At 36.5% G+C, this 12,572-nt stretch overlaps 1 protein-coding gene across 1 annotated transcript in view; it reads right to left on the reverse strand.

The window, feature by feature from the left end:
- LOC145687797 (uncharacterized) overlaps positions 1-12,572 on the reverse strand; it is a 236,539-nt gene that overhangs the window by 140,519 nt on the left and 83,448 nt on the right. The window contains exon 3 of the mRNA XM_081761225.1: positions 8,549-8,680. Coding sequence (XP_081617351.1) covers positions 8,549-8,680 — 132 coding nt within the window. The remainder of the gene's footprint in view (positions 1-8,548; positions 8,681-12,572) is intronic.

Here is a 12,572-nt window from a genome sequence, read left to right on the forward strand (position 1 = left end):
AAATTAGTATCCATATAGTACAAGGTGAGAAGACTTCGTTTAAACATAATGTCTGAATTTAATGATAACAGCTGTGTTTAATTATTTGCTTGGACTAAGAATATACACCGAGTGTTTCAAAACAAAACCGACAACGTTTGGGAAGTAATTCCTGACACCAAGATAAGATAAAAATATAGACCAACCAGGAAGAACAAATGCTTCCTATAGACTGCCGAAGATATGAAAAAATGAAATTTAAAGGTCCATAGCTCCAAAACTATGGGACCTACCGTAGTCGGATCAAGACTCAAGAACTAGAGTGTGCTTTATCTAAATGCCCATGTTTGAGAACTCTGAGCTACTTTCGCAGCATTTTTTATAGAGGTAGTTGGTGAGTACTTCAAATTATATCCCCGTAGTCAAACTCCCTCTTGCCGAGGAACGTCATCTCTCAAACGTGACGGACGGCATGACCTTAGATGCCGCAAGCCCAGAAATTTAAATATTAATCGTAATCCTTGAACAGATAAGTGCCAATTAAACGTTTTATTGCGCGTACTTCAGAAAAAAAAATGTAAGACAAGTAGCTGTAGGTTTTGTCAATACGTAGTTTTAGAGTGACCTACCGGCGCATGTTTTCTGAAAGAAACATTAGATATGACCATGAATATCCTTCCTACTTTCTCACTATATCTGTCCATATGTTTTTACGCAAGTGAAAAACACGGTGAGTCACAAACGGAGTGTATTCTATAGACAAATATATAAACTTGAGGAAGTGATAGATAACATTAAATTGAATTTTCCCCTTATAAATCCATATCCTCACGAGTATGCCTCATTGCAGTTATTGCGGCCTTTCAAGTTGCCATCAAGCAATAGGTTTTGTCATTCAGGTTGAAGCAAAGCACCTATAAGGTCCGTCAACTCGCCATACCTAACGCCTCTACTGGTTGTCTAACATAATAATATGAAACAGCTTCGTCCTAGTGACAATGTTAAGCTTATGGGCTCAAAATGACACATAAAACGTTGATTATGGCACTTAACAAATGAACAAGAACTGGAAGGTCTACACACAATTGGAAATAGACCAGTGAAAGCAACATGTTTCTAGAGTTTATGGTTTTCGAGATTTTATTCTCAAAAGAAATTGGTCACAAACATATAAATGGAATTGACCACAAATATATAAACGGAATTGGCCGCAAATATAAACCTAGAATCTAAATATATAGACTTTGCCCTAGCTGGGGGCTCCGCTCCCAGATCTATATGTTTGCGCGGCCTACGGCCTCACGTCTGTTACGTATCAGCCTGCGAATAAAGAGTGAATTTCTTCTTTGCTCTTAACATTTCCTGAATTTGACCCCGCTGAGGGAATCGCCCCTAACCTTGCGTTTACTGAGTCTACAACATCATACCTCTTAAACCCACAATTCCATCAAATTTTAAGTTTATTTTCGAATTTCAACTATCTAAAATATGAGATTTTGTATCCCTAGAAAACGCTCATTCAAACAACATGGGGATTTTTTCATCTCCAGAAGTGTAGCCAGCAGATTTATGTAGGAGGGGCCCGTCGTTTTTGAGGGGGGGGAGCTACAAAACCAAAAGAAATTATGTTGCAGCTAGTGTTTTTGAGGCCTGAAAAAACGGCAAATTTTGGTTTCCTTCCGGGAAACTAAAAAACACTGGTTTCTAGATTATTATTATTATTATTATTATTATTATTATTATTATTATTATTATTATTATTATTATTATTATTATTAGCTTTTTGTCCCCAATCGTTATACCTTTGTACATAACTATTTTAGTTTAAGCCCTTGTACACAGAAGCTATCTCCATAAGATTGATTTTTATTGAAATTGCACTTAATATCTTTAAGATTTCCTGACAAAAATATATTTATTATTCGTGACTTTAAAAAAACATAATTATTTTATTAACATCTATGTCTCATTTCCTGTTCTAGGGGCCGTTCACATATTACGTAACGCTATTTTTGACCAAATTTACCTCCTCCCTCCTGGTTGTCACACTTCGTAACGCAAGGCCGAACCTCCCCCTTTGTTACGTAACACTTTTTGATCTTTGTTTTTTTTTTTCATTATTTTGAGTATTTTCGGGATTATTACAATAAAAAAAACTATTTTTAATGGTAGAACTTTTTATTACAAAATCCTTATATTATTGTGAATATATTTGTAGCGTTTTTCGCCAACAAATCAAAATATTAGAAAATGGTAGACTCGTAATAATTTTTTATCCCCATAAGGTTGTTTAATTAACTGATCCTAGTTCTTTCCCCAAGGAGATCGCACCCATCATTTTAGGTCACTGGTGATTGGCAAGGAGAAAGTACTGTGGAAGATACAGTTAAAACAGGATTTAAAGAAATGACAACGACCTCTCCTTCCGAGATCCAGGATGCTTCGTGCATTTGAAGTTCGCCAGTGTTAACAATGCAGAGCTCTGTTCCTCGTCGACCACAGATACGAAGTGGCTGCACACGTAAAAGAGCAGGGACATTTCGTTTGTAAACAAGCTTTCGAGCATATTCTTTGGACGTCGGACCCTTTACAAATTCTTTTTTTTTTCCTAAATCAGTGCGAAAATGCGAATAAACTCGATTTCTTCAGAAATATTCCAAGTCCAAAAGTAATAATAAAGAAGTAGTACGATATTAATATCCGACGAATTAGGATTTTAATATCTTCAGGTCTGCAAATCGTGCATTGTTACGTCGCGGAAAATATTTCACGAAAAAAGTTTCTTCTGTTTCACATGCGAAACTTCTTCGAAGAAAATAGTGGGTAATGATTCGAATCAGAAGTTTTAAATAATATTCTCAGAAACAGCGATACAAATGGGAACGCGAAGGAATTTTAAAGCGGTGATTACGATCACTAACAACTAACTCCAGAAAAGCGTTTGACGTATATGCAATGTTGCAATATCCGCAAAACGAAAAAAAAATGAAATGAAATCTTTAAGTTTAACGTCCCACGATTATGCCGGTTAGGCTAAAGGAGACAGTGATAATGAGAAATGGGTGAAAATGGTGGAATGAAGAAAGTGGGAGGAAACGGGAGAACCCCGAGAAAACCAACGAGCACGGTGATTGTCCACCACAAAGTCCACACGAGGCAAGCTGGGATCGAACCAGGGACCCCAAGCACCGGAGGTGAACGCTCTACCACTGAGCCACATCGCTTCCCAGCAAAACGGAGTTTCATTGTATTGCAATACACGCAGGGTTCTTCACCAGTCATGCTGGTGTCTAGTGCGTCTTCGAATAACTTCTGTATGATTCAATTTGTATAGGCTATAGTTCGCAACTTTCCAAAATAATGTAATTATTTATTTATCTATATATATATATACAGGGTGAACGGTAACTACGTGGGCTAACTTGGACGGGTGATAGTACATTTTTAAAAAAGCAAAAAAGTCCTAGTGAACATGGGGGAAATTCCGTCCCGTTTAGGAATGACAGAGTGTTGAAAGCGTGGGAACATTAACTTCAGAGGCCAGCAGCTTAAAAACAATACATCGTGGAGAGTGCGGTTAAAAACGTCACTTAGAAAGTCATACCACTGTATTGAAAAATGCATATTTGAAAACGCAGCTATGTGTACGCACGGGATTAACAACGTGTGATAGTTCTTTCCTTTAAAGCATGTCCGGGAATCCCTCCATTCCTTTGGGGAATCCCGTGCGCACGCATACCTGCGTTTCCAAACATGTATTTTTCAACATAGTAGGTATGACTTTCTAAGTGACGTATTTAACCGCACTCTCTATGATGCATTGTTTTTAAGCTGTTGGCCTCTGAAGTTCATGTTCTCACGCTTTCGACACTCTGTCACTCCCACTGCCTCAGCAGGCGGTGGTCACTCCTAAACGGGACGGAACTTCCCCCATGTTCACTACGACTTTTTTTGCTTATTGTTAGATGTACTATCACGCGCCCAAATTTTTGTTCACGTAGTTACCGTTCACCCTGTATATATCAGTCACCCGATTGATTGCGATTAAATTTTCAACGTAGATGAGGTCCGGGCCTGAAATGGTTTTTATAGCTTCACTTTGAAGATGCACTTTGAAGAGAAGGGGAATATATACAAAAATGATCGAAAATGACCAATATTAATCTCGAATCATAGTTTTCGGAGTGGCTGATATGAACAGTGAAACTTCCGATGCCGTTTAAATCAAAATTCAGTCCCCATTAGTACTCCTAAGGGGGATGATGACATGTAAAAATAATTGAAAATTACCGATTAATTGAAATCCACACTGAAAAACATTTTTCTCCAAATTTCCCATGATATAAATATGTTTTTTTTTAATACTAGTTACAGCATATAAACAATGTAATGTAGGCGTACTTACAAATCAGTTTAGTACCATTGTTTTATGGTAGTATTTACAGTACCTTCTTGAAACGTTTGTCTACGTTTGTCAAATATAAATCTCAGTAAATTGTGTAATCTGCTGTAAAAACAATCAAACCATACTGTTTTCCGATTGGTATAAGGAGGAGATACCGTACTATTTTTCGATTGGTATGGTAAGATAGTATTTTTCCTTACTGTTTTACCGTAAATTATTAATTATATGTAAACTTTGTTATTTTTAAGTAACTGAAGCGAGGTAATCTTACAATGATGTTTTAAAAGCTGGTCATTTGGGGGGCAGGAAATCATTTGGGGGCCTGACCCCGATGGGCCCCCGTGGCTACACCACTGTTCATCCCCGTTTTAGATAACTTAAAAACTGAAAAATTTCCGGTTTGACAATGTTCCTGTGGGTTAGCCCCAGAAGACTACAATCATGACAAATGTCATCATTCTAATCGTGCCGGAAGTACCTAAACATTTTGGGTGCAGAATATGCTCCATATAAATAGCATGACAGAGGTTTTTCAATTCCGCATAAACCACTCTACAGTTGGAAATGTTTATTTTTGATGATTTAGCTAGGTAACGCTAACAAAAACGTACACACATATCGGATTTGAAGTTTCTTTAACATTTCAGTTCCAATTACCTAAAATATTAGATTGTACGTGCAAAAAGGACCCTTTTAAATAACATGGGATTTTTTCATCGCACCTTTAGATCCCCTTAAAAATTAAAAATAGTCACTTTTGGCAATTTTCCTGTCGGTTAGACTTGAAAAGCTACAATCATGTTAAATCTCATCATTGTAATCCTACAGGAAGTGCCAAATAATTTTGGGGTGTAAAAGGTGTCTCATATAAATAACACATAGAATACTTTTTATTTTCAGTTTCAAATAAAACCACTCTAAATTTGAATTTTTCATATTTAGTGATTTACTTAGGTAACACCAACGAAAATGTACAATCATACCGAACTTCAAGTTGTTATTCCAATTTCAAGTATTTAAAACATGGTCCATTTAAATAACATTGAGTATTTCCTCATCCACCATATAGATCCCGAAAAAAAAAAATCACTTTTGGTAATTTTCGTTTGGGTTCTCCCGCAAAGCTAGAATCATGCTAAATTTCAACTTGCCACGTCAACCGGTACCCGTTATTTTATGTCAGTTCATGCAGTTTATATAGTATATGGTAATAGTTAGAATAGGGTATTTTACAAACACAAATTGTGTCTAATACAAAAACACAGGTCCATAATTATGGAAGACCTGATAATTAATTTTGAGTATAATAGTCGCCGTAGGATAATACAGTTGTTGTTAAGGTAAAAATTGCACAATTTCCAATAGGCTTATGCTGAATTCCATATAATTCATACTTTGTCGTAGAAGAGAAGTGACATCGGGGCGACAACCTATCTCGTCTTGAAATAATATATTGCCATCCATGCACATATTAGCTCTATTATTACAATTTCTAATTTAGAATGGTAGGAACACTCTGACACTTAAGAAAAATGTACATGCAATTTACGTTTAATTTATATACATACCATTTGTAAGTTTATGCATATTTGTAATTTCTTTTCAATCATTGTAAGCATATGAAGTTGTAATACATTTTAATGACTATAATAAAGAACATAGTATTACCGATAAACCATTGTTTTGTTTATTTAGAAGGAACACCCAGGTCCGTATTTACATATTGTGCACCCCTGTGCTCTGAACATTAATCCGCCCCCGCTGTTTTAATAGTTTTCTGCGGTCACTGAGATGAATAGTGACAGTTTTAATCCAGTTCAACTTTAGGTTATATTCCACTCCCATGGGAGAGGGCGAAATTTTAAAAGTAATTGAAAACGACAGATATTAGTGTTGAATTCATAGTTTTCGAGATCGCTGAGTTTAATGGTAGGTATCAGTTTTCATTATATTCAAGTTCATCCTTACCCTTTGGGGTGCGTGTGGGGAAGAGAATGACTTAAAAAAAAAAAAAACAATCAGATAAGCTAGCCGATTAGCAATTACTGTAATTAGAGCGAATTAAACACATTAGCATGTTTTATCGTGCTTGTGTGGGACTCCGCGGGTTGCTAGTTTTAAATATTACTTTATTGTGAATCTTTAAATAAATAAAAAAATTTTGCAGTCTCCTAAGTTCTGCCGCCCTGCGCTCGAGCACAGAATAGCACTCACCTAAATACGGGCCTGGGAACAACAGGTAATGTTTGTTAATACAATATGTAGGTATATATACAGGTATGTAGTGGGACTTTACTAACTTCTTAGTTAATGGGCTTAAAAGTATTTTGCAACTGCAAACATTTTGTGGGACTTTATGAAGTACAAATGAACCACATATTTCTCTTAGAATGTCATTGTACATGATTTACAAGAAATATTAAATTCTAAGGATGTACGTTGTAATTCTCTAGACGACAGAATTCTTAAACTCAGAATGAAATCGAGGTATTCCCTAGCAATACACTTGGTAGGTTGTATGTATGCTGTTGGCCGACATAAACGAGAATTTTTTTTTATTTCAAAAGTAAATTTGAAAAAATGCCTATTCACAATATAATTTAAAGTGTATGTCATGCAATCAGCAATTTGTCGTCTTTTATCCAACAGCTTTGACTTTGTAGTCGCAATCGCAACTTGTCATATTGGGATCATTACCACGTATCATCATCATGTGTCACTAAAACCTAACATCACCATGTACCATGTTGGGATCATTACAATCTACCATTACATTGTGTCATGATGGAATCATTACTACCCACATTTAACTTATGTCATGTTTGGAACACTATTGCGTATCACCACTTCTTCTTGAAATCATATTTGAGGCAGATCTGTGAATACCCACTGAATGTATACCAGTGTAAATGCACGAGTGTGTAAATCTTAAGGACGAAACTAAGTTTAACAAATATTGTCACTCCCAATGTCACATATCGGTGAAACTTAAATCATTTAATATAAATTAGTGCTAGAATAAGACGCAATAAACAACAGGAAGAAGCATATGATTAGAAGAATAAAACACGTCATTTTTATACAGAAACAAGAAACAAAAAAAAAAAAAAAAAAAATACGCTGATGTCATTTCGACACATGAAGGTCCACATAGCATTACAGGAACAGTAAAATGATCCTTAAAAGAGTATGCGATCTCCACAAACAGCGATGCATGCTCTGCAACGTGCTTTCATGCTACTTACAAGGTTGGCCATGAGTGTTTATTGTATGAAGTTCAATTTCTCCGCCACCGTTATTGATAATTACTGGGGTGGTATTTGGTGCATTTAGATGTGCTGCAACAAGTCTCCCTATACCGTCCCACATGTGTTCGATGGTATTCAAGTTAGGAAATCATTGAAGCCAGTCCATTCATCGTACATACACTTGTACAGTGAGCTTCGCCATCTATACTGTTCTTTACAATCGCGAATTATCATCAATAGAGATGAAGTAGGGAACGACTGCACCTCTGAAAGAACGCACGTGGGGAAGGAGTACAGTGTTTCAATAACTGTTTCAGGTGAGTGTACCACGTTCAAAAATTTAGTTGTCGGTATACACATGCAATATTATGCCTCTACATGCAGAAACACCCAGACCATCAAATTCCTTATGTCCGATAATGCTCCTGGGATATTTCTGGTTCTCCACTTTTCGCCAGGTAAGTGTACGTCTAGAATCACTATGCTAATTAAATCTGCTTTCATTTGAGCAGAGAATGCGACCGTAGTCCTCCTTCTTTCGGTTGGCACTACCGAAATCCTGGGAGACACTCGTTACAGTTTTCCTTCTTCCGGTTGCCTGATGATTCTTATCCGTGTAAAATCATACAAATGTTATCTCTAATCCACGTTGTTGTGATTAACACAACCACAATGCACCTTAACAGCTCTCTCATTGACACATATGGTTTCAACCATTTCACCTAACTGTTTCATTTTGGTGAAGTAGACACATTCAGCGTTACATGCACGCTGTCGTCATGCCATACTACGTCTTGCTCCGTATATACCTGTAGGAGACCAGTGGTAACATGTTGGTGGACTTCCATTCATTTGTACTGAAAACACAATACTTTACGTTACTTTATCGCACGCTTGGTTTATGCGCTTATCTTACCATTTAAATGATTAACGCAGAAAGACATCCAAGGACATACTCTTTGTATGCAAGGGAAAGTCTTTGTAATGCAAACTCCTCCTTGCCGACAGGGAACGAATAAGCATACACCTCGTGGATAGGTTTCAGAATCTGAAAGAAAAAGAAAAGGCAGAAAATAAAGTTATACCAATATTTGTAGGAAACCAATAATATAGTATTACATTGACTTTAGTTTCTTGTTATTTACAGCAATTTTACTAATTACGCATGCAATATTGATGAAAAGTGTATCAAGTGGATAATTGATCAATGGTGTAGAAGAGATAACTGAACACTCCAACAATTAATGCGACAGTGACATTTACCTATGGATAATATGCAAGAATTAGTCATAAGTGTTGCAATATTTCCACAGAATAAATAGTAAGCACATGTATTCGCCGTGATCAACCGTAAATACAAGGTCAAATTGTCTCAACATTTGGTGTGGCAAGCGAACTATCTAACAAAGAGGCCACCACTCCGTCAGTATATTGAGCTCCTCAGTGGTTAAGTGACTATAGTACTCGCCCTTTGAGTGGTAGACCCGGATTCGATCCCCGGCGGGAGCTCACATGGTTCGGATTCCATGTTAATCAGTAGGTACCGTCTCATATAGGCTCGCTGCTGAAAGGGACGTTAAAGTCAAAATCCACTCCACTCCACTCCACTCTGTCAGTATATTAAGCAGTTTTTAGTTGCAGTGATAATGAATGCTCAACAACGTCTGATACGTGACTTGTTACTGTATTAGTTCGAATTTGGACGTATTGCTCGGCAGCAACGAAAACATTTGTCATGCGAAAAGAGGAGGTTCAATGAACAACAGCGTATCAACTCGTTTGTTTCGTAAGCATCATGCGGATTTTAGAAATGTCGAAGATCAATCAAGGTCTAGCTGCGCCAGAGTACAACAATCCATTGAAGACGTTTTTAAGGACACGATCATTATAATATCAACTCGGTATATCTCAGCTCAGTCTAGAGCGTCACTTTGACGAACTCGGGGAAACCATTCGGAGCTGTCGGATTGTGGTACATGAGTTGACCCTATCACCGCTCCAGAAAAGAGTGGATGTGTGCCCACAATTTCTGCTAAACCTGCGTAATGTGCATTTCTCGAAATAGACTGTCAAATTCGACGAAAAAGTAGTAGTACTTTTTTTCTTTATCTGAATGTGCAAAAACAGTGGTTCAGCAATTTCCAACTTCCAAAACCGATCATCAAACTGGAGCGTTTCAATAGCACAAAGTCTTGCTGTGGGTCTGGTGGAACTGCGATAGGGTAATTCACTTCGAGTTTATTTCTAACGGCCGTACCATTAATGTCAACCTTTATTCCCAACAATTAGAGCAGATGTACGATGCACTATCCCAAAAGAATTCTGCATTGGTAGATCAAAGGCGTGACTTACAACAACATGATAACACAAAACCGCACTCATCTCGATAAAAGCGGAAAAAAAAAACTCTCAAACTTGTTGTAATCGAATAAATGCAACACCTGGCATATATTTTCGACATTGCCCTTTCGGATACTATCTGATTTGTTTATGGCGTAATGTCATGAGACGTAGTTCTTTCAGTGTAAGTTATTCCCTCTCGTTCTGTATTGAGGTGTCATTTTTACTTTCGAGTAACAATAGGAGAGAAGAAAATATGGCGGTTGTGAAAAAATGTAACAATAATATCGAGATTTAAAGGATTTACACGTTTCATGGCCAATATATAACAAAATAAAGTTTTCGATATATGTCCTTCCGTTCGTCTCGACGTAATGCGTTAATTTTCCTCGAGATCATGTAATTCAACGTGTCCGTACCGCAGTAAGTGTTAACAGCGAGTAAGTGTTCACTGACTTGAGAATGTAGATCAAACGAAAGGACAACAGTCTTCTGCATGAGTTGACAGCTAAAACAAGAATAAACATGATTGAATATTATTGATATAGCAAGCAAGAGCAAGGAGTACTTACGGATTTTTTTTTGTTAAGTATGCATTTTAACTTTTCTCACCTTCTGTTGATAGCGGCATTCTTCACCACTGCTACTGTGGGTGTGATAAGACAGTGTTACAACTAGAGAAACGAAACGAGCTTGAGAGCCTTGACTGGACTAGCTATTCATCCTTCTTTATTTTATTTCACAATAACAAATTTCCAATTGAATTTATGAACAAAACACCTTCTAGAGTATGAATTCATTACTTAATACTTTGACCCCCTTCTGCTCAAAAACACTAAACGCGCTTTGTTGTGTGTTATGGTATAGGCATACTATAGGAGTAACTATTCCCAAAATTTCAGATTTTTTCATCCAGGCCCATTGGGGATATTGGGCAGTGAAACATGTCGAATTGGCATAATTCCGAACTTTATATTTTTTTTCCAGAACTTTGGGAGCAGCTATGTCTGTAAATTTTTGTGTATTAACTTATGACCCCGGACTACATGCACACACAAATTCAGACCTCTACATCAGTTATTTACTCTTGCCAAACATGTTTTCAATGTCCAAAAATGTCGCTACTTTAGGGCCTGGTTTCACGCCCTTTAAGTGGTTTTAGGCAAAAATGTTAAGACATCAAAGTTTTATCTCTGCACAAATTGGAGACGTCCAGCAATTTTCAAATTGGTAGGGCAAATACTTGCCGAGATATTCAAAACAACGCAAACTCCTAAAATCGAGAAAAAAGCGCAAAATGGCGGCAGCCATTGTGTCGCCATGCAATATTGTAAAAAATTAATTGTGGTTTTGAAGGACCCTGATATAGGTTAAACTTTCTTTTTTTAAAAGGTCGAGCAGCAATTTTTATTTTTTCTCGATCACTTTGCATCGATTGACCCATTAGTGTCAAATCCATAGTTTTGGGTGAGATCAGTGGTGACACTTTCATTAGCGATGGCTTTCAAATTCAGCTACCATTGTATGCCGTCTGGGGGTTACCTACGGGGAGGAGGTTACCGAGATATATAAAAATAATTAAAAATCAGAGATATTAATGTCAAATCCATAGTTTTTGCGGTGGCTGAGATGAATGCTGATACTCCCACAGGCCTTGACTTCCAAATACTGCTCCCCCAATCAATGAATGAGTATTTCAGCTAGCATTTCACAAATAAATATTTTATTATTAATCTGAGAATACAAGATGAATTATTTATCATTAAAAGTACACAACGGATAGTTTACTCTTGGGTGATGTTTTATTATTATTATTATTATTATTATTATTGAAAAGCGATTTTCTCAAAGATTACTTAAGCAATTTTGTTCATATTTCATAACTTAATATTCCATTAACAATCTAACAATATGTCATACCCACTTGTAGTGCGCAAATAAAAAGTAGTAGTTCTTTCTTGGTTGTGGTTTCTATTTCTCGGAAGATTTTCCCTAAAGCAACTCACACAATTTTGTTGATATTTCACAAATAGATATTTCATTAATAATCTCATAATGTGGCATAACCTATTTCTCCTCAGAACATTCACAAGAAATTGGGGTGTTTCCCTCGGACAATTTTCTCAAAATCGACAGAAATTATCTTCGTGTTTCGTAAATAAATATTTTATTAATAGCCTGTTAATGTTTCATTGCTCATTTATTTAAAAAAAATCAACAACGGATAGTTTTTCTTGAGAGTCAGTTCCTTCTCGGACAACTTTCACAAAAACGAATTAATAATTTTGTTCATATTTAATATGAATTCCATTTAAAAAATCTATTAATATTGCGTAACTAAGTTCTCAAAGAAAATCTAAAACCGGTAGTTTAGTCACAGAAGAGAGTTACTCCAGGTGTTTTTCTCTAAAACGTATTGGCCGATTTTGTTCATAATTTATAAATACAATTTTATTAATAACCTGACAATATGGCATAATTCGCTTGTCATGAAAAAAATCACAAAGGGTAATTTGCTCTGGGTGATTTTTTGGGGGGGAGGGATAGGTGTGACGATTCTCTTAAGAAAACGTTTCAGTGAATCTTGTTCATATCTCTTA

The sequence above is a fragment of the Thermobia domestica genome, chromosome 6 (assembly GCF_964235325.1).
Source record: "Thermobia domestica chromosome 6, izTheDome1.hap1.1, whole genome shotgun sequence".
Taxonomy (NCBI): domain Eukaryota; kingdom Metazoa; phylum Arthropoda; class Insecta; order Zygentoma; family Lepismatidae; genus Thermobia; species Thermobia domestica.